Genomic DNA, 23,461 nt, shown 5'->3' with positions numbered 1-23,461 from the left:
AAATGAGCCGCATGTTTATCTCTGTTATTACAGCAAATATTAGCTTTGTACCACAGTGATATTTACTGAGTTGGATTGATTCAGTGCCATGGGGACACAGAGCTGGCTGAATGGTACAGATTCCAATTTTATCTCTCAACAGTGAGCCATAACTTATCAGCACTGGGCCGTGCAAGGAGATGAATTCTACTATGAAAAGGTCAAAGTTGCAGTAGTACCCGCGGCGTGTGAGGGGGGCAAAGCTGCGCGTCTTGACGTTAATGCGCCGGATCCGGTCGGGTTTGTACTGGTGGGGAAGACTCGGCTCCACTCGGCTAAAGCTCTTGTCCGCTGCAATAGTGTCTATCTTCACCCAGCCCTCTCTAGTCTCTCCACTGGAAGCCTAGCAATACAGACAGAAAAGAAAGAAAAAATACTGTTATAGAGCCATTAATTTAGGATGGTAGTAGGTTTGGATTTCTCGTTGGCATAAATGTAGGTCAGCATAAATGTGCCTTCAAGTACATAATGGTATATACACATGTATTTTGCCAGCAATAATAATTTACGAAAAAGGTGAGACATATGACTCCCCATCTTTAAAACCACTGTGTGTTTTGACTGGAAGGTCATTTACAAAATGAAACTTATTACTGATTTAAAGGAATCAATCTAATCTCTATCTGCCACATCTCTATCAACGGCACATCTGGGTCATTACCATAGAAACCAAATTTAACACATTACTCTCCACTGGAAAGAGAACTTACATCCTGTAGAGTCAAAACACAATAGCCCCAAATATTTGCTAAATTTGATTTACTATGCTCTTGCCTCTATTATTGCATAATGTCACAATAAATGGTTTTAGATCATTAAATAAAACACTATACATAAAGGCAACCTGAGTAAAAACACAACACACCACCATGGATACATGAGACTGAATCTAAGTGGTGCCAAAAAACAGCTATGACTTGCCAAGACATGGACTCCACAAGACATCAGAACCCATTTTTTCACAGGTATAGTGCCGTGCCAATGCTGGTGCCAAAATCCCAGTTTGGCGCTTTTCCACCGCAAAAATTGGTGCCGTTCTGGCCCCGCAATCTTGCTGTTGTAAAGTAAACATCTAAAGGGTGTCACCATAGTAACGTTGTTTACTACCACTGAGGTCACATAATTTGACGGCTGCAAATTAACTCTACAAAATCATACAGATAGAGCAAATAATGCACTTGCCTTTTGTCTTTGTCTATGACAATCTATTTGTGCTGTGCAAAGATGCTAAAACAGTTAATTTTGAACAGTTAGATATGCCCTTAAAGAGAATAACAAAACTTGCAAAAAGAGAGCTTAGTCCACCAGACTTCTTCCTGATAATGGCACACCCACATCCACAATACTTAATCGCTGATCCAAATTGTAAGGTCTTTCTACTAAAAACATGAAACTTAAATGAGTATCTGGCGCAACGGTAAAAACACACGCTGTTCACCAGAGCTGAGATCTCGAATACATCGTATCAAACCTCGGCTCTGCCTTCCTGCTGAGGCTGAGCAGCCACATGAACAACGATTGGCCTGCTGTTCAGATGGGGCGGGATTAAGCCGGATGGGGACTCTCTCTCAGACTAGTGCGATTACGAGATCTGCTGGCTGGTTGGTGGCGCCTGCACGGAAGATGGGAAAGGAGTGCGGTAGAGGGTGTGGCTCTCCATACACAGCGCTGTACTGCACTCATCAAGTGTAGGTGATAAGATGTTCGATTGCTGTGCACGTGTCGGAGGGGGCGTGGAGCAGCCTCGTCCTCCCCAGTCAGGAGCGGGGACCAGAATTAGTGAGAGGATGATTGATGGGCAGAAATTGGATGTGCTAAAGTGGGAGAAAAAGGGGGAAAAAAACAAAAACTGATTGTTTTTTCTGTTTTTCTTGGCCCAGAATCACCAGAGTTGTGGTAAAAGATACCAAAAACATTCAGTATTAGACAGTAATTAATTTGGATTTAGCTACACAATATTTTCAAGTTAATGTGGAGAACTTCTATTGTTTGCGCATGGAGTCTGTCTAATGTTATTTCCCTTTTTTGCATTGTCCTTATTCGGATACACTTAATTGAACACCGTAGACCTCTGCCAGTTGCCTGACACCCTCACAGCTTCTTTACACCAGCCAGTGGGGAGCTCACAATGCTCTGGGAAGCTTACACCAGAGAGCTTTAATGCATATGGAGGGCTGAGCTTTTTGCTAGTATTCCTAGGCTGCTCATCCCAGAACTTCGACTCGACAGTAGCAGCTGCTGTATCAGTGACAGCAGGGTGATTCCCAATCTGGACTTTTGCTCAGACACAGCGAATTCCCCTTAGGTATCGAGGGTGGTGAACTAGTGTATTAGGCTGATAGTAACTTCTGGTGTTCTTAATTGGTGCGTACATGGGGAAGACAAGCATCAAGGCTTTTCTCTGTACTTGCACCCAAGTGGTGGAACGAGCTTCCCTTGTCTGTCTGAACATCTGAGTCTCTCGCTGTCTTCAAAAGACAATTAAAAACCTTCATCACCTCTAAGCACTTAAGCTGACAAGTACTTACTTAAACTCTAATTCATTTCTTGTGCAAAAAAAACCCTTTGGTTCTAACAGGGTTTCAGCAGATTCATATTCTTGGACTGTTGGCTACTTAAACTAGAGTAAGGTAATGTCTACTATGGAAGCTCATCTGTAAATCGCTCTGGATAAAAGTGTCTGCTAAATGCCAATTTGTATCAGTAAGGAAAGCCTATTTGTAGTAAGGAAACTCTCACCTCAGCACTCCAGGTCCTTTCCAGCTCTTTCTGGGAGTCGGCCTGTCTGTAGTAGAGCGTAAGCGTCTCCCTGCAGGTGGACGATGGTGTGCGCAGACTTGCGCAGTCACGCACAGAAAAGCGCAGTGTAACGAAGATCCGCGATGCAAACTGGCGGTACAAAAAGGGTGTAGCGAGCCAGCTGTCATGGATACGACTGTTTTGATTGACATTGCACACCTCAAAGGCGCGGATGAGCTTGCCCTTGTCATCGAGCACACTCACTTCATCCCACTGAAACCAGAAAGTAATAAAGACCAGGGTTACACAAGAGGGAACATTAATAATAATGGTGACATTTTACTTTTATGAGAGCTGCAGCCAGTTGTGGTCAGTTAAATTGCTATTATTTCCTCCGTATACACAATGTGGCCAAGTATTTGGACGCCTGATTATGAGCTTGTTGGACATCCTATTTTAAAAACAAATTGTATTAAAATACAGTAATCTTTATGTGATCTTTTCGAATATGACAACAGCCACTCCTCAGAGAAGGCTATTCACAAGACTTTGAAGTATGTCTGTGGGAATTTGTGCCTATTTAGTCAAAAGAGCATTTGGAAGTTCTAGTTCGATCCAAAGCTGTTCAGTGAAGCTTAGATCAGGGCTCTGTGCAGGCCACTGGAGTGTTTTCAACCCGAGCTTTACTTCATGTCTTTACAGAGCTTGCTTTGTGCACAGGGGCACAGTCATGCTGGAACAGGAAAGGGCCTTCCCTAAACTGGTGCTGCAAAGTTGGAAGCATAGAATTCCCTTTTATAATTATAATTTAAATTGGTTTATTATAGCAATTATTATAACAACTGTTGTGGCTAAAACATATGAATTTAAAAAAGTAGAAGGAGCGTCCCAGTACTTTTGTCTAAATAGTTAATGTAATAAGAATTAGTGGTTAACAAAAGCTTTTCATTTGCAAGAATTCAGAAAACTAAAACAGGAATTTCCTCCATCTTGTACATAAAACACCAAAAGAAAATAACTTGATTGGCAGGTGTGCTTTTTTTAAAATTATTATTAAAGAGACATTAACATATTTCCTCAGTTTTAAATGAATTTTTCGGGCAATGAATGTTTATTTATTAGGATTTTAACATCATGTTTTACACTTTGGTTACATTCATGAAAGGAACGGTAGTTACTCACTACACAAGGTTCATCAGTTCACACAAGGTTATATCAAACACAGTCTTGGACAATTTTAGTGTCTCCAATTCACCTCACCTGCATGTTTTTGGACTGTGGGAGGAAACTGGAGCATCCGAAGGAAACTCACGCGGCCACGGAAAGGACCCGAAAAGAACCCGGAACTCCACACAGAAAGGACCTGGACCGCCCCACCTGGGGATCGAACCCAGGACCTTCTTGCTGTGAGGCGACAGTGCTACCCACTTAGCCACCGTGCCACCCTTCGGCAATGGACCGTGTGACCATATTGAAATGTGACCCGCTTTAAGGTCCACCCTACAGCCACCTCATTCAGCATCTTTTTATTTCAAGAGACTATTTTTTGTTCTGCTTACTCCTTTATATTGGGTGGATCTTATGAATATGCCACCATAATATAAATTTTAAAAACAAACAATTAACTTCTAATTTTATGCATTAGAGGTAACAAAAATGACTGAAAATCAAACTTTGGTCAAATAGCTTAGTACAACTGAGCTCATTAATACTACAGTCAGTCAGGTTTAAAGCAAAATAATTTGTGCAGCTGTGATTTAAGAAATCAGGCATGTCATCACATTAGCTACAGAGAACAAATATAAATTAGTGGAGGAAGGAAATTACCAGCTTGGTAATTAACCAGTATTGAAGGTTTAGTTATAGAAGTTAAGTCACTAATGTAAGCATTAATTAAATCCTGTACAGTCCCCGGATAGTACAGTATATTAGACCCTGTATTGTCCTTTCAGATTGTAAAGTGTTACCACTGAAAGAAAAGATAGTAATACCCATAAACCATAATGTCCATGATACACTGTACCCCTAAAAGAAGCCCACTAAAATAAATAGTGGCTAACGCTAAACAACAAGAAAGCTTTTCACTAGCCTCACTAATGTTAAATAATCCACCTTAGTGCAGTAATATATCAAACACACAGTCGTACAGCAGCACAGCAGAAGCCGGAGTAGCTTCAGAGATGTGAAGCAATATAGACAAACATTTTAACACAACAGCAACACTGAATTGATTAAATGAACACTAAGTGACAAAACAGGGGACAGAGGAGAGGAGATAGACTGGCAGCAAAAATGGAAGTATGGGTGTTAAAACTGAGTAGGCAGATTTGGAAGGGGGTGGGGTGGGAGAAAATCGAGAATGGGGTTATATAAAAGCACAGATGGAAAGATTAACAGACCGCAGAACAAAACAAGAGATAAAAGCAGGCAGGATAACATACAATAGATACATGAGTTTAATATAAATAAATTGGTTGTGTCAGTGTTTTATAAAACACTATAATGACAAATGTATGCAGACACCGCTTTGAATTACTTGGTTTGCTTTTTGCGGGCACACGCCATAAGAATGCCTTAATTTGTCATATTTACATTTACACATGTAAAACACATTAAAAATCTTTGTTCAGAGCCTCTGGACCCGAGAGGTCTTAGGGGCCTGCTCAAGGGCCCAACAGTGGCTGCTGGGGTTTGAACCCACAAGCGTTCGTTTGATAGCCCAAAGCTCTACTCTCTGAGCTACCACCGTCCAATTATCTCTATAGAGAATAGATTTTGCTGTTAGCTTCGTGATACTCAATGTGAAAGCAGGAAACAAAAAAAATAAAAGAAGGGGTGAAAACTAAGGTCCCACAGAACTAGCTATTAGCTAGGCTCGGAACTACTTCGGAAAACCCCTTGTTAGTAAACACAGGTGGGCAAATATCCCTTTATCCGCTTTATCCCGGTTAGGGAAGGGCAGACATACACAAACACACTCAAACTTAGGACAATTTTAGTAGCTCCATATGGCCTGATTGCATGCCGTAGGTCTTAACGAGGGAACCGAATCACCCGGAGGAAAGCCACATGGACACAGGGAGAACATGCAAACTCCCTAGCTGCCAGGGTGGGGAATCAAACCCAGGCCATTCCTGATGTAAGACGACAGTACTACCCGCTGCACCACCACACACAATACACACAAACATATACAGGGGTTGGACAAAATAACTGAAACACCTGTCATTTTAGTGTGGGAGGTTTCATGGCTAAATTGGACCAGTCTGGTGGCCAATCTTCATTAATTGCACATTGCACCAGTAAGAGCAGAGTGTGAAGGTTCAATTAGCAGGGTAAGAGCACAGTTTTGCTCAAAATATTGCAATGCACACAACATTATGGGTGACATACCAGAGTTCAAAAGAGGACAAATTGTTGGTGCACGTCTTGCTGGCGCATCTGTGACCAAGACAGCAAGTCTTTGTGATGTATCAAGAGCCACGGTATCCAGGGTAATGTCAGCATACCACCAAGAAGGACAAACCACATCCAACAGGATTAACTGTGGACGCAAGAGGAAGCTGTCTGAAAGGGATGTTCGGGTGCTAACCCGGATTGTATCCAAAAAACATAAAACCACGGCTGCCCAAATCCCGGCAGAATTAAATGTGCACCTCAACTCTCCTGTTTCCACCAGAACTGTCCGTCGGGAGCTCCACAGGGTCGATATACACGGCCGGGCTGCTATAGCCAAACCTTTGGTCACTCGTGCCAATGCCAAACGTCGGTTTCAATGGTGCAAGGAGCGCAAATCTTGGGCTGTGGACAATGTGAAACATGTATTGTTCTCTGATGAGTCCACCTTTACTGTTTTCCCCACATCCGGGAGAGTTACGGTGTGGAGAAGCCCCAAAGAAGCGTACCACCCAGACTGTTGCATGCCCAGAGTGAAGCATGGGGGTGGATCAGTGATGGTTTGGGCTGCCATATCATGGCATTCCCTTGGCCCAATACTTGTGCTAGATGGGCGCGTCACTGCCAAGGACTACCGAACCATTCTGGAGGACCATGTGCATCCAATGGCGGTGCTGTGTATCAGGATGACAATGCACCAATACACACAGCAAGACTGGTGAAAGATTGGTTTGATGAACATGAAAGTGAAGTTGAACATCTCCCATGGCCTGCACAGTCACCAGATCTAAATATTATTGAGCCACTTTGGGGTGTTTTGGAGAAGCGAGTCAGGAAACGTTTTCCTCCACCAGCATCACGTAGTGACCTGGCCACTATCCTGCAAGAAGAATGGCTTAAAATCCCTCTGACCACTGTGCAGGACTTGTATATGTCATTTCCAAGACGAATTGACGCTGTATTGGCCGCAAAAGGAGGCCCTACACCATACTAATAAATTATTGTGGTCTAAAACCAGGTGTTTCAGTTATTTTGTCCAACCCCTGTATATCTACATCTATAGGGACGGTGGTAGCCTAGTGGGTAGAGCTTTGGGCTATCAACCGGAAGATTGGCAGTTCAAATCCAGGTTCTGCTCTGCAGCCACTGTTGGGTCCTTGACCAAGGCCCTTAACCCTGTCTGCTCCAGGGGCGCCGTAAGGTGGCTGACCCTGCGCTCTGACCCCAGCTTCCAAAACAAGCTGGGATATGCGAAGAAAGAATTTCATTGTACTGTACACCTATATATGTATATATGACAGATAAAGGATATCTTCTTCTACACACACACACACACACACACACACATACATAATTTACACAATTTATTAAACTAACCCCGGTGTCTGGATAAGTTGTCCAACCAAGTTCAGAAGTAGATTCAGTAGTGTCCAGCAGCATTACTGCAAAAGAAAGAAATAGAAGTTCAGAAAGATAAAGCTTCTGGACATGCAGAAAATCTTTCAACCAGTCTGTAAATGTGTGAACATGCTGCAGACATGATAGTACAACATGACCAAACTCCCTACACAAAAGGGTTATCAGTGGTTTCCACCTCATGGATACTATTTGCCAAGTCTCTTCCGCCATTGGTGTTTATTACCAATGTCTAGGGATGGGGAATGTGCCTTGCAGAGGCTCTTACTGCAGCGCACTAGGTGAAGCTCCTAAGTGTTATCACACCTACTTCTTACCCAAGTATTTATCTTTGCCTCATGGATCTTTAGTCCATGTAGATTTTTGCAGATCTTGCCACACACTTAGGACTCATGATTACATCTGCGAAGGCCGTTTTTCACAAAACTGTCCAGCTAAAGTCTTTACCCCCTCAACTTTAGGACTTTGCTGGTGTTGCACTTGGTACTTCTCTCTAGATTGCTTTGCGTTATTTCCTTACATGATGTAGCTCAGTGGGTAGCACTGGCGGGGCGGTCCGGGTCCTTTCTGTGTGGAGTTTGCATGTTCTCCCCATGTCTGCGTGGGTTTCCTCCGGGAGCTCCGGTTTCTTCCCACAGTACAAAAACATGCAAGTCAGGTTAATTGGAGACACTGAATTGCCCTATAGGTGAATGGGTGTGTGTGTGTATGTGTGTGTGTCTGCCCTGCAATGGACTGGCACCCCGTCCAGTGTGTTACTGTGTGCCTTGCACCCATTGAAAAGCTTGGATAGGCTCCAGCACCCCCCGCGACCCTAATTCGATAAGCGGTTAAGACAATGAGTGAGTGAGTGATGTAGGTCTATGGCAGGCCGTTTTAACATAAAATGGCTTTCGTCTGATTATCTGTAATTACATTCTGGATATCTAAATATGAGTTTTGACTAGTAACAATTACATTTTGACTATCCGGAATGCCAATTCAAGATATCTGCATTTACAATCTGACTAGTAAGAAGAACAATTCAAGATATCTTCAATTACATTTTGACGGGTCAGAATGGCTTTCAAGATATCTCAAATGACGTCACTGGATTCGTCATTTGAATGGTCACACATTCGTAATTACAATTCAAGATATCTCTAATGTAATTATAACTAGTCAAAATGACATCTGAATTATAGAAATTACGTGCATTAGGCCCCTTTGTGATTCCACTGAGCCGTCCAAACTGTTGCCTGCGGAATTTTGGGATTGGGACTGCGATAAAGTTAGTTTAAGGCTACATACTACAAAAACTATTTTATAATAATTTTATAGATTGCATGTATTTATTTAAAGAAAAATTAAAATGAAACCGCTGATCGAGCTCCAACTTCAGCTAGCTTTATTTTATATTAATTTTAAATGAAGATTAATACATTTGTTATCATTTAATAATGGAGATAAATAAATCTATTAAAGTCTGATATGATGTATTCACTTTTGTCAAACCACACATTCATTTCTCTCCCCTACTACAAACTTTATTTTTTTAAATGCATTTTATATATTTTTTATAGTGAAGATGAATAAATGTGTGATAATTGTACAGTGCTCATAAATAAATCTTTTAAAAACTTGTGTGAATTATTTTATTGATGTAAAACCATTTTATACGTGTTGCTTAATTCCTGTCGAGCACGAGCTGCAGCACTAAAAATCGTGTTGAAAACATGAGAATGTGAGTTCGACTGGCCTGACTGGCTTAATAAACTTGGTGCTAAAATGCAACGTAAATCTGTGACGTTTTGACTGGACAGAATGATCATTCAAGATATCTACAAACACGTTCTGACTATTCAGAATGATAATTCAAGATATCCGATATACAAAAGCCCTCTAGATAAGAAAATGTTCAAGATATCTTTAATTTATTTGGAGATGTCTTAAAAGGACTTTTGACTAGTCAAAAATACAGTTCTGGATATCTCTAACTTAGTTTTGCCTAGTCATTATTTGCTTTCAAGATATCTGCATTCTGCAATTTAATTTGCACTAATCAAATTTTAGATTCAGATATCTAAAAATACATTTAAGATATAAATAATGAGACCATTTAAGATATCTTTAATTGCAATTATGACTAATCAGAACAAAAATCGAGATATCTGTAATTTACTTTATGACTAGTCATACTTTAATTGTAGATATCTGAAATGTACGTTTCAGATAGTCAGCAATTGATAGCAGATATCTTGAACTGGAGCCTCCATACAACTCAACGGTAAATCTTACATCATTTATACTGGTCAGAATGTAATTAGAGATATCTCCAATTGGTATTTTACCTAGTCAAAATATAATTAGAGATATCTTAATTAAGTAATATGTCTAGTCATAAATGAATTACATATGTCTGTAATGTAAAGGTGGTGAAGCCAATTTTATGTTAAAACGGCCTGCCATAGTAGGTCAGGTTGCTTACCCTGACCTCCCCAGTTGACATCTCTTCATGCTTTTCACTTTATCTCAGGTTTTTATATAATGTTTTGTTTTTTTTAACTAATAAGTCATTAAATAGTCAGCACAAAAAGACATTGTTTATTTTAGATAATATAAAATCATTCTGGCTTGAAAACAGCATTACAAGCCTCTGTCTTCATATACTAAGCAATTTTTTGCCTGCTTAATATTATTGCATTAATATGAATTTAATTCCCTTGACTGGCAGTGTAGTTTGAGTAAATATTGTAAAATGCCTTGTAGTCATCATCCAAGAAAGTGTTTGGAGGAATGCGTAAAAGTTTCGGCACTGATGGAGAAAGTCACCTAAGTGCAAAAGTAATGCACTCCACTGGCGGGTCATTCATAGGCTGCTCACACACACACACACACACACACACAAGTACCTTATTCTATTATTTCACTTTGTGTTCCTCTCCTTTTTGTGTGTATTATTAATCAGTAAAGTGACAGAGGTTCACTGTCAGGGCCTAAACACAGAGCTATACTGAGTTCTATTATTGATGGTTGAGATAGCAAGAATGAGTCACTTTGTTTAGAAAGCTGTGACACATGGACGGCAAGGCCAGACAGTTAGAAAGAGATAATGGAGGCTGGACTGCATGTTCAAAATGCTCCCTCTCCCTTTTATTATCTCCAAATTGTGTCCTACCTTTTTTCATTTCCATGTTGTTGATGGGTAAAGGACTAATGGAATTTTTTTTTTTAAACTTGACGAAACTGATTGTAATGAAAAAAAATTTCCATTAGACTTGACTTTCTGTAAAATCTAACCATTTTTTCTACAAAAGCAATGTTGTTTTCTGTGCACCATTTAGACATCCAGCCGCTCCACGACAATAACCTACTGTAGGTTTTGTCACTGCGACAAACAGATAAGGGGTCAGAGCATACTACTACGTCCTGCCTTTAACATAATTATTTGAATTTTTATTATACCAGATCAGCAATTAAAACCACCTCCTTGTTTCTACACTCAATGTCTATTTTATCAGCTCAACTTACTACCTAGAAGCACTTTGAAGTTCTACAATTACTGACTGTAGTCCATCGATTCCTCTACATACTTTTTTAGCCTGCTCTTACCCTGTTCTTCAATGGTCAGGACCACCACAGGACCACTACAGAGCAGGCATTATTTGGGTGGTGGATCATTCTCAGCACTGCAGTGACACTGACATGGTGGTGGTGTGATAGTGTGTGTTGTGCTGGTATGAGTGGATCAGACACAGCAGTGCTACTGGAGTTTTTAAATACTGTGTCCACTCACTGTCCACTCTATTAGACACTCCTACCTAGTTGGTCCACCTTGTAGATGTAAAGTCAGAGACGATCGCTCAGCTATTGCTGCTGTTTGAGATGGTCATCTTCTAGACCTTCATCAGTGGTCACAGGACGCTGCCCACGGGGCGCTGTTGGCTGAATATTTTTGGTTGGTGGACTATTCTCAGTCCAGCAGTGACAGTGAGGTGTTTAAAAACTCCATCAGCGCTGCTGTGTCTGATCCACTCATACCAGCACAACACACACTAACACAACACCACCATGTCAGTGTCACTGCAGTGCTGAGAATGACCCACCACCTAAATAATACCTACTCTGTAGTGGTCCTGGGAGAGTCCTGACCATTGAAGAACAGCATGAAAGGTGGCTAACAAAGCATGCAGAGAAACAGACGGACTACAGTTAGTAATTGTAGAACTACAAAGTGCTTCTATATGGTAAGTGGAGCTGATAAAATGGACAGTGAGTGTAGAAACAAGGAGGTGGTTTTAATGTTATGGCTGAGCGGTGTATATATTAACCTTTACATATTATTTTTTCCTGCAGAAAATTAGGACTGGTTGTGGTTGTGTGGTGAGGATAAGTGTTTGATATTCATTCCTCTGTAATTACCTTGTAAATATGCTAAAATGATGCAATAAAGCATGGTAAAAGTCAGCAACTCTCTCTGTCTCTCCTCTCCCTCCCTCCCGCCCTCTCTCTCCGTCTCGCTGTCTCTACAAGGTGTTGATAGTCTAAGTAAGTGTACTACATTAATAACTGTCGGGACTCCTTTAGTGACAGACTGCCACTTACTTGAGTGCTCAGACTTGCTTCTCATTCTCTCGAGTACACGCTGTATGTCTGAAAGGCCAGTGATTCTAGTTTTCTCTAAAGTGTGAGAGCGTGTGCCATTCCTCCTGCCTCTTAGAAGTGTTAACATGCTTTGCTTCACTTCACGCTTGATTACGTTGTCCTGCTTCAGGCAAAGAGACAAGGTTAATAGCTGTCTTATGGTGACTTATTCTAACACCTTAACACACTGGAGCAGCTTCACATGCTCACATATTCACACTTACACACACACATACTTCAGGAACAAGCTTGAACCTCATAGAAAAGTGGTCTGAACTGTAAATAACTTTATTTTGGGTTGACATGCTCAAGATGTCACAAACTACAAGTCCCCTCAGGGTGCACATCCACAGTTATTATATTCACCAAGCCACACAGAACGGCAAAGAGGGCAGAATTACCACAATTTTACAAACATTTCCACCTCACATGATGTTATCACAATATCTGATCTGAATTCAACGTTCTGATCCAGGCAGTTGTAGCCTAGTGGTTAAGGTACTGGACTAGTAATCAGAAGGTTGCTGATTCAAGCCCCACCACTGCCAGGTTGCTGCTGTTGGGCCCTTAAGCAAGGCCCTTAACCATCAATTGCTCAGACTGTATACTGTCCCAGTACTGTAAATGCTGAAAATGTAATAATGTAAAATGTTTAACTCATAGATCTGACCAGTTTTTAGTACCACTGTACTCTGGCCATACTGGCATCACTTCATATTAAGTGGCACCAGAATAAAAGACCCATTTCACCTTAATTGGCTTCACAGTGGCAGACAGAAGCCATGTTTATTCATTTTTTGTAAACTGCTTCATCCTGACTTGGAAACAGAATACACTCAGAACAAAGCATCAATCCATCACGGCCAGTCCATTAGACACTAACTCACGTTACCGAGGATAAAGTACACTGTCATTCTCATGTATCTTTCTAAAAGGTGGAAGTACTCACAGGAAACCACACTAATAAAAAACACTAATATAAATTTCTCACAGACAGCGACTCAAGACAAGAATCACAACCCAATGCGTGATGCTCTGAATATTTCATACTGGCTACATAATTCACTGTTTAAGATGTAAAAGCCCAATTTTGTATCTGCTGTAGTGCACTAGTTTAGACAGTAGGGAGCCATTTAGAAATCAGCTTTCTTTGCTATCATATATACATCGATCAGCCATAACATTAAATCCACCTCCTTGTTTCTACACTCACTGTCCATTTTATCAACTCCACTTACCATATAGAAGCACTTTGTAGTTCTACAATTACTGACTGTAGTCCATCTGTTTCTCTGCATGCTTTGTTAGCCCCCTTTCATGCTGTTCTTCAATGGTCAGGACCCCCACAGGACCACCACAGAGCAGGTATTATTTAGGTGGTGGATCATTCTCAGCACTGCAGTGACACTGACATGGTGGTGGTGTGTTAGTGTGTGTTGTGCTGGTATGAGTGGATCAGACACAGCAGCGCTGATGGAGTTTTTAAACACCTCACTGTCACTGCTGGACTGAGAATAGTCCACCAAACAAAAATATATCCAGCCAACAGCGCCCCGTGGGCAGCGTCCTGTGACCACTGATGAAGGTCTAGAAGATGACCAACTCAAACAGCAGCAATAGATGAGCGATCGTCTCTGACTTTACATCTACAAGGTGGACCAACTAGGTAGGAGTGTCTAATAGAGTGGACAGTGTGTGGACACGGTATTTAAAAACTCCAGCAGCGCTGCTGTGTCTGATCCACTCATACCAGCACAACACACACTATCACACCACCACCATGTCAGTGTCACTGCAGTGCTGAGAATGATCCACCACCCAAATAATGCCTGCTCTGTAGTGGTCCTGTGGGGGTCCTGATCATTGAAGAACAGGGTGAAAGCAGGCTAAAAAGATATGTAGAGAAACAGATGGAATATAGTCAGTAATTGTAGAACTACAAAGTGCTCAGTGAGTGTAGAAACAAAAAGGTGGTTTTAATGTTATAGCTGATCGTTGTACATGTATAAGCAATTGGCTTACAGATTTAGTGTTACATGTCTTTCCTATTAAAATGGTAACCTTTACTGTATGAGTGGAAATACCTAGGGAATTTCAAATTTGGCATCAAAATAACCTGATTTCCACATTTTATCATCTAATCTAAGACATTATAACTACCAGTCCCAGAAAAAGGTGAAATTGAAAACATGCTTAAATATAATATAAGTGATTTATTACTAAACTGAAAAGATTATGTTATACCTGGACTTTCTCTTTACTATACTTACAGACTCATTATCTGAGGAATTGTTTCAGGAGCCTTTTAGGATCAAGGGTTAAAATCAACATAAAAAGTAATACATGTACAGCCCAAAATCAGAAAAAGTTGGGACAGCATGGAAAATGCAAATAATACAATTCTCCACACATTCTCTATTGGGGACAGGTCAGGACTACAGGCTGGCCAGTCCAGTACCTGTACCCTCTTTTTCCGCAGCCATGCCTTTGTCATGTGTGCAGCATGTGGTTTTGCATTGTCTTGTTGAAAAATGCATGGATGCCCCTGGAAAAGATGATGTCTTGAAGGCAGCACATGTTGCTCTAAGATCTCAATGTACTTTTCTGCATTAATGCTGCCATCACAGAAGTGTAAATGACCTTTGCCAAAGGCACTGATACAGCCCTATACCATGACAGACCCTGGCTTTTGGACTTGTTGCTAATAACAGTCTGGATGGTCCTTTTCGTCTTTGGTCCGGAGCACACGGTGTCCATTTTTTCCCAAAAAAGATCTGGAATGCTGATTCATCTGACCACATTTCCACTTCATTTGCATTTTTCATACTGTCCCAACTTTTTCTAATTTGGGGTTGTACCAGCTTGTAGGTTTGTGTAGACAAATTCAATCAAGCTTTCAAAATGTATTGCAAGTGTCAAAAGTAATGTAATCCCTCCTGATGATCCAAGAGCTTAACACCTACAATAAAGAAGAAAAGCTCTTTCTAATTCTTATGGTTACATTTAATTGCCTAATATTTTAACCAAAAATACCTGGCAGCACCTTACAATATTTTCATTGATTCTGTTTCATTTTCATCATCTGCTTTATCATGGTCTGGATTGATTAGATCTGATTACAATAGAAACACTGGGCTCAAGGCAGGAATACCCTGGACAGTACAAGCCCAGCTTTATCCTGGTTAGTGTTGCAGTAGGTCCGATTCTTTGGGAGAAAGACAGAAAACTCCCTGGACACTTACACTTAGGGCAAATTTACTCTTTGCACTAGGTCTTAACGAGGGAACCAGAGCACCCAGAGGAAACCCACATGGACACAGGGAGAACATGCAAACCCAGACCATTCTTGCTGTGAGACGACAGTACTACCCGCTGCACCACCACACAAAATACACACAAACATATACACATCTTTACCTATACTCACACACACATAAAACACACACACACACACACACATACACAATGTATTAAACTAACCCCAGTGTCAGAGCACCAATTCATCGCAAGGCTTTTGGGTGAAGAAGCAGCAAAGACTAGTTTGACAACATCTACTATTTTATAACTCATAACCCAAAAAGCATGAAACAAAAGACAGAAGCCTAGAGTCATACTACATGATGCTAATGTTGCATGGCACTGATTTTTTCTTTTTTCCTCCCAACTCTCTTGTTCTTCATAACTTGGCTGCACTGAGACTGTAGGCGGCAGAGACTTTTAATAGAGGCAGGATTTAAAAATGTTCTACCGTCATTCGCCTCAAATCACCCTTCTGTATGCAGCAACCGTAACAGTTGTACCTCTCTCAGGTACACAGGTCCTGATACAGACTCGCACACTTTACTTTTACTCATAATACTCAGCACTGAAGAGTGATGTGGCAAGTAAATGGGAAAGTAAAACACAACTGAAAACTCTTGGCAGTGTGTTTATGACCTTATAAACATTTTGACTGCGGGAAGACAGAGCTTTTACACTAATGAACAAATAAACCCTCAAGTCTAGACCAGTGTGTGTTCTCTGCAATATAATCCAAATAGACTGATAATACACTAATATAAAGATACTAATATATAACGTAAGAATTAAGACTTTTTTGATTCTTGCATTAAAATATTTTTACTAGTGATGCAAGAGATAAGCAAACATCATTAGTTGACGGTTAACCGATAACCAACAAGCATATACTATGCCATCAAAATACTGTATAAAATCATTCAACAAGTCTTTATGCTGCAGCGGTCCCCAACCTTTTTTGCACCACGGACCGGTTTCATATAAGATATAATTTCACGGACCGGCAGGGGTGGGAGGATTTAAAATAGAAGAACTATAGAATGGAAAATCAGTGTGAATCCTGAGCTTTTCTTGCTGCAAGGAGACGGTGCTGCCACCTAGTGGTAATTGGAGACAATAACACCTGAAGAGTATTGAAAATTTCATTGCTTGTGTAGTGATCTCTAATTATTTATTCTTTCTGTGCGGCCCGGTAATAAATGACCCATGGACCGGTACCGGTCCACGGCCCGGTGGCTGGGGACATATGCACATAAACATTCTGAGCAAACAAATGTTCAGCATTTGGTGTAGATTTTAAACAGTAGGTAGCAAACAGATCATTACTGACTAAACATACTAATTAAAATGAATGCAGACGTAGCGGATATTTTAAAGTTTTTCCTGATATTATTAGCGTTGTTATTATAACATGATAAGCAGTGTTCTACCTTTAAACTGGAGCATGATGCAAAGGATTCACATAATTGTTCATTAAAAAAAAAAACGCACTCAAAAACGTTTACACACATATCCACATGTGAAGAGTTTAACTTACATTCAGACTCCATACTGATGCAAACTAACTTCACTGTTGGTAATTCTAATGTGTAAAAGTTCTGCCTTTCATTATTTAAATAATGTGGACTAGAGAAAGCTCAGTATCACGTTGCCAGAGAAATGCAGGATTTCCAACTGTAAAACATAGAAACACTACCACCTTAAGTGAACTAACGCCAACCAATTAAAAGGAATTGACACTTTATCATCTGTGCCTCAGTGTCCCCTCTGCTGGCCACAGACAATGCAGAAGCATGCAAATCCAACATGGCTACGTTACAAACTTCTTTGTCAGTTATCGGTTATCCAGTTAATCATTAACATCCCTAATTCCTACATGATCTAGCAGGGGATAACAGCCAACTGTGTGCAGATTTTACAAGGAAGTATTGAGGCATTGAGGCAGAATAATCATGAAGAAAGATGAGAGCTTCTGTGCAAACAGAACTGTCAGATGGTAAATGTCATCGAAGGACACATAAACTGAGCAAAATACCAGGACATATTAGAGAATAATTTAATCTTATTGAGAAGAAAATCAGATCTAACGTCAAACATAAAGTCAAAATAACTCAGAACATTAAGGGCACTTGCATGGCCTAGCATAAATTTTAGATATCATCAGAACCATGGGAAATTAGCCAAAGACAATTTTGCCAAGAAGAAGAACCAAGATGCGTAAAAAAATCAGAAGATTTTGTACTGCAGACTTGCCAGAGAAAATGTTCTAAATGTACAGTGTCTGAATAATTCATTTATTAATTCATTGTCTGTTTTACCACTGCTTTATCCTGCTCAGAGTCACGGTGGGTCTGATTCATCTGGCGAAAGGCAGAAAACACTCTTTAGTAGCTCCAATTGGCCAGACTAAATATGAACAATTCCCCCTTTTTAAACTAATTAACATTATGTTTTGATAAATGACAAGACATTCCTACAGACTCAAGTCAAAGTATTACACTGGGGACAGAATTTTCTGTATGCTCAGCAGAAATAGGGAACTAGTTTCCAATAATGAATATAGGTTTGGCTGTTAGCGGCACACAGATGTGTGTTACTGGGTTAATACAGCATTAATGTGAGATAAATCGACACAGCAGAAGTCAGTGGGACATTCTCTTTCTCTTCCTCTCTCATTCTGTAAATACCAGCTGTTCAACGCTCCTCTCATCTAAGTTAGACGAGTCCTTGTAGATGCTATACTGATACACTTAAATCAACAGAATGCTAGAGCTGACCAAGCTCTCATGCGCACACACACACACACACACACACAATCCTCCAGATATCCATCTGTGCAATACAGTCACACTTATGCATGCATCTCTGCCTCTTTAACACATTCTAAATACAGTTTGGTCCTGTATAACCAAATGTTCTCATAAAATTTGCTCAGGCCTTCAGATTTTAATCAGATGGAAGCATTGTTATAACAGAATGTTCCAAAATCTCAGTTACATCTATGGATCTTAGAAAATATTTACAGTAGATTATATTCCCTAAAAGCTTCACTGTAAGCTCCTGTAAACACACCACTTTTCTCTGTGCCTTTAAATGCTGTAGTAGTTTTTATTCCACTCCTATTAGAAATGTAAATATGCTCTGAAAGTTTAGATGGCTAATATGGTAAAAATGTAGTTATTTCATTCATTCATGTTTGTTTTACCACCACTTTATCCTATTCAGGGCACAAAAGGAACAATTCACTGACCAAAAGGATAGAAACACCTCGGACAGGTCGCCAGTCCATCACAGGGCAAACACACACACATTCACACTTAGGGTAATGTTAGTGGCTCCAATGAGCCTAACAGCATAGGAGGAAACTCACACAGACAAGACGAGAAAATGCAGAACTCCATACAGAAAGGACCCGGACCACTCTAACTGGCAGTCAAACTTAGGACCTTCTTACTTTGAAATGACAGTGCTACCCACAGAGCCACCGTGCCCAATATATACATATTTGAAATTTTAGCAGTAGTCCTCAAGATATGCTGTTGCATAAAAAGTATAATAAACGTTGAAGCCAGTGGCAAGTCCGTAAGATTTATCAAGCGTTTTATAGTAGGCTATAACATTCATTTTTAATTTTTTAATGTTTTTTTAAAATATAGAACAGACTTTACCACGGGACCCCCCCCCACGCACACACACACACACACACACCCCAACAGTACTCACTTCACAATGCAGCAAAAAATCTCATGAGAACATGCGAAAGAAGGATAAAAGCGTAGATGAATAATCGACAGCTGTACAGTAAAGCTGAACGGCGCAGTGAAAGGGTAATGAGTGACAGTTATAATATAATGAGGGCATAAAAAGAGCAAGTGGGACTAGGGCCATCGGGACCAGAGTGAAACAAAGGTTACACAACTGATTATGCACCCTCGGTGGCCCGGCTTTTGTTAGAAGTGAAGATGATTTGGTGATGCATGTAGAGAGCTGCTGAATAGACAATGGCAACTCATATACATACACGCAAACACACACATAAATACATACACACACACACACACACACACACAGATTAATAATAAATACATTCAAAAATAAATCCTCCATAAATCCTAAAAAATATGCCACATATAGTAGATACTTATAAACACAAATAATACACAAATAAAAAACTACACCCACACACTTGTTTTTCTATAAATACACCCCACACAGAGTATGCACATGTAACTGTACAGAAACCAGTACATAATACAGATAAAAGGTTCTAAGGTCAAATGTCTATATACACTTGTAAGGAAAATTTACTTCATTAAAGCCTTGGGATTTCCACAACTGTTCTTTTGATGTGACTGAATGATTGGAATAACTACTTTCTGTCCAAAAGCACTTATGAATGTAAAATATTTCATTAGGGTTTTCAGTTCTTATGCAGGCAGTTGTCAGTGACGGACTGACAACTGACAGATGACTGATTGTAAATGGTGACTCACATTAATGAACTTTCTGCAATAACAGAATAACCTTAGCTGCTGTTTGTAATATTTTGACACTGCATATCTTGTTATAAAAAAAAATATTTGAAGAAAAAAAATGTATTTAAATTTTTTTAAAATTGTTAATATAGCCTATATTAACTACAATGTGCCATGAACAGCGTGAAACCTGAGGCAGCCAAGAGAGTTTAAAAGAAGCCAAATAGTTAGTGCATCAATCACAAAATCATTGAAGAAAGTTTAAAAAAAATAAAAAAAACTTGAATTAAAACTGAATGATCACTTTGATGGCCCAGATTTCAAGACTTAAGTCATTTTTAGCTTCACAAACCAGGGAATTAGTGGGTCTAAAAATTGCTTGTCGTGATCGAGATTGCTAAACTGAAGCACTCTTTTTGGAGTTCAAGATAAACGTGAATAAGGACGACCAGCAACAAGATGGATTAATACAATTTAGAGCACATGTATCAAACTCAAGGCCCGCGGGCCGGATTCGTCATTTTATGTGGCCCGCGAGAGCTTAAAAGATGTATGATTGTCATAAAATGCACTGTAAAATCATACGGAAAGTGCATCTCCCACAATGCATGCCGATTTCGTGACCCACAAAGTGACCGCATCCCGCCACTAGAACTGAAACGGTTTTCTAACAGGTGATGTTAAGATATATTTACAAATAATCCCAAAATGTACAAAAAGAGCAAATTGAAGCAGAGGGAAAAGAATTTAATGAAAGATGGGAAAATGAATAAAAGAAGAAAAAGACGGTACATCTCTTGTGTTATGAGGCCATGTCTGTGGTAAAGGAGTACAATATAAGTGTACATTATAAATATACATAATAAATTTGGCATTTTGAGGGCCACCATAATGCAGATGTGGCCCTTGGTGAAAATGAGTTTGACACCCCTGATTTAGAGGAACAATAATCGAGCCATTTACAAGAGAAATACTATCCATATGATCGACAGCAGTCAAAATCAAATTAACATGATGGCACTTATAAAAGCTGACAATTATAAAGCAATTTTACAAGCCTAGCTACACCTCATGGTGTCTTGGTGATGTTCCCATACAGATGATAAAGTATTCTGTTATAATACATTAAAAGTGCTTTGTTGAACTTCAGGATGAAGTCAAGCATCTTTAATGACTTCTGCAATTTAACAATTAAGAGATGTTTTGATGCACAGACTGCAAAGTAACTGTTTCACCTCCTTCATGACTGAAGTAACTAAAAGCTTTTCTTCTGAACAAAAATCTAAGAAGCTTAGACAACAATCATTTTGTGCACATATTTATCTGTACACAAAGCATCTCCAGTGCTCAATTGCTCAAATCATTCACAGGTTTTATTTAGCAAATAACTGTTTATATTGGCAATATCTATGCAGCCAGAAACATTTGCATTTCTTATGTACATGGGTGCACTTTATACAAACCAGTGTCTCACACACACCCCACACAGACATGCTGTAAGTAAAGTAGCTCCTTACCTTCTTCAGCAGAACTGGGCTGTATTGAGAGGAACAGCAAAATAGTCCACATTTCTGTCAGTCCAGTCCAGTTCAGGAGTGACGAGAGCAAAAAGACATGAGTGTGAAAGGGGGCTCTGTGGGGGGGACAGAGATACACAGAGAGATAGAGAGAGGAGGCGATTGGAGGAGGAGTCTGTGTGCTATTTATTTATTTCTGATTACAGAGAGATATGGATGACGATTATGGCGAACAAGTCAACAAAGACACATACAGAGAACCAGGACTGCAAGGTTGGAAGAAACAGAAAATGGATTAACTGGATATTTGACTGGATGTACTGGATCTTTGCCATTTACTCACTCCACAGCAGCAGTAGGATAATTTGGCATCTGCTGGGTAAGGCATGCCAGGAAAATGGGCACAGAAATGTTGTAATTTCTGTGCCTATTACTGTAATTAGTTTTACAACAGTAATCTGTATAACTCTTATGACACAATTTTATTAAGACAGTCTTTATTCATTTACAGCATAGTACACTACTGAGTGTCTGTAGGATAGTGATACCCTCTGCAGCACATCACCTAACTCAGCCACACCTGAGGATTCTCTAGATGTCCGGAGCATTAAGAGGATTTTACAATGACTATAAGCTACAAAACATAACTTGTGAGCACTTAATATTTTAATAATGAATAAATACTCACTCACTGTCTTAACCGCTTATCCAATTAGGGTTGTGGGGGTGCTGGAGCCTATCCCAGCTTTTCAATGGGCGCAAGGCACACAGTAACACCCTGGACAGGGCATCAGTCCATCGCAGGGCAGACACACATACACACACATACACACACATCCCACGCAGACATGGGGAGAACATGCAAACTCCGCACAGAAAGGACCCAGACCGCCCCTCCTGGGGATCGAACCCAGGATCTTCTTGCTGTGAGGCGACAGTGCTATCCACCGAGCCATCATGCCGCCCGTGAAAAAATACAATAAATAATTCTTTGATCTTTATTTAATTGCAGACTGTATGAACCCAAGATTTTTTATGTTTTATGTCTTCAACTTCATTTAATTTAATATACATTCATTCCTGCATTTCAGGCCTGTAACACGTTCCAAAAAAAAGAACAGGGGCAATTTAGGCCTAGTAATGGGATAAAAATAATAATAATGATTATGTGATTTCAAACAGGTGATGTCAAGAGGTGATTGTAATCATGATTTGGAACAAAAGCAGCATCCATTCAAGCGTGAGTCTCTGAAGAGCAAAGATGGGCAGAGGATCTCCTGTTTGTCATACATATGTAAGAAAATTACTGTAATGTTTAAAAACAAAGGATTTGCATATTTCTCTGTCTACAGTACATAATATTAGTGTAGCGTCGCTCTAGGGGCCCGGCACAGGCTTTACCCAGAAAGCCTTGTGGCAGTGGTGTCTAAGCTCACCGTAGCCGTGTATCCCGTTGTTGGGAGTGGGGTGGCTGCGGTGAGGGTTGGGTAAGTAGCCTTTATGTTTGTCTGTTGTATGAATGTCTGTGTGTATGAATGAGTGTCTGTCCTAATCCACTGAGTGAACTGCCAAGGGCAGCTCACTCGCAGCCCCGACGCTCTCCGGCGCCACATTATTAAACAACTCAAGGGATCGGAAGCATAAAGTGCAAAGAAGCTAGCCTCAGTTTAATACCTGTGGTCTTCGATCCCTGAAGTGGAACTGCACCAAGAACCTTCATATATCAATAGCTGATATAACCACATGGGAAAGAAAATTACTTAAAAACCTTTGTCAAGTACTACAATACGGAGTTGTATTTACAAATGTCACTTGACATTAACGATGTGCAGAAGTGGCGTCAAGTCAAGTTCTCTGGGCTAGGAGGCATATGAGACGGACCATTACATAGCAGCAATGTGTATAGTGGTCTGACAAATCAATATTTCTTTCAGATCTTTATTGGAAAAAATGGACCCC

At 40.2% G+C, this 23,461-nt stretch overlaps 1 protein-coding gene across 1 annotated transcript in view; it reads right to left on the bottom strand.

Annotated features, from left to right (window-relative positions):
• Nucleotides 1-21,560, bottom strand: part of ephb6 (eph receptor B6) — a 39,773-nt gene extending 18,213 nt beyond the window's left edge. Inside the window, exons 1-4 of the mRNA XM_062991774.1 lie at nucleotides 21,503-21,560; nucleotides 7,552-7,616; nucleotides 2,779-3,051; nucleotides 219-382 (exon numbers count right to left, since the gene is read on the bottom strand). Of these exons, the coding sequence (XP_062847844.1) occupies nucleotides 219-382; nucleotides 2,779-3,051; nucleotides 7,552-7,616; nucleotides 21,503-21,554 (554 nt within the window). The 5' untranslated portion in view covers nucleotides 21,555-21,560. The remainder of the gene's footprint in view (nucleotides 1-218; nucleotides 383-2,778; nucleotides 3,052-7,551; nucleotides 7,617-21,502) is intronic.
• Between the last annotated feature and the right edge of the window lie 1,901 nt (nucleotides 21,561-23,461).

Source organism: Trichomycterus rosablanca, chromosome 3 (assembly GCF_030014385.1).
Source record: "Trichomycterus rosablanca isolate fTriRos1 chromosome 3, fTriRos1.hap1, whole genome shotgun sequence".
NCBI classification, from domain to species: domain Eukaryota; kingdom Metazoa; phylum Chordata; class Actinopteri; order Siluriformes; family Trichomycteridae; genus Trichomycterus; species Trichomycterus rosablanca.
The sequence above is the reverse complement of the archived record's forward strand: the minus strand, read 5'-3'. Positions and strand labels throughout refer to the sequence as shown.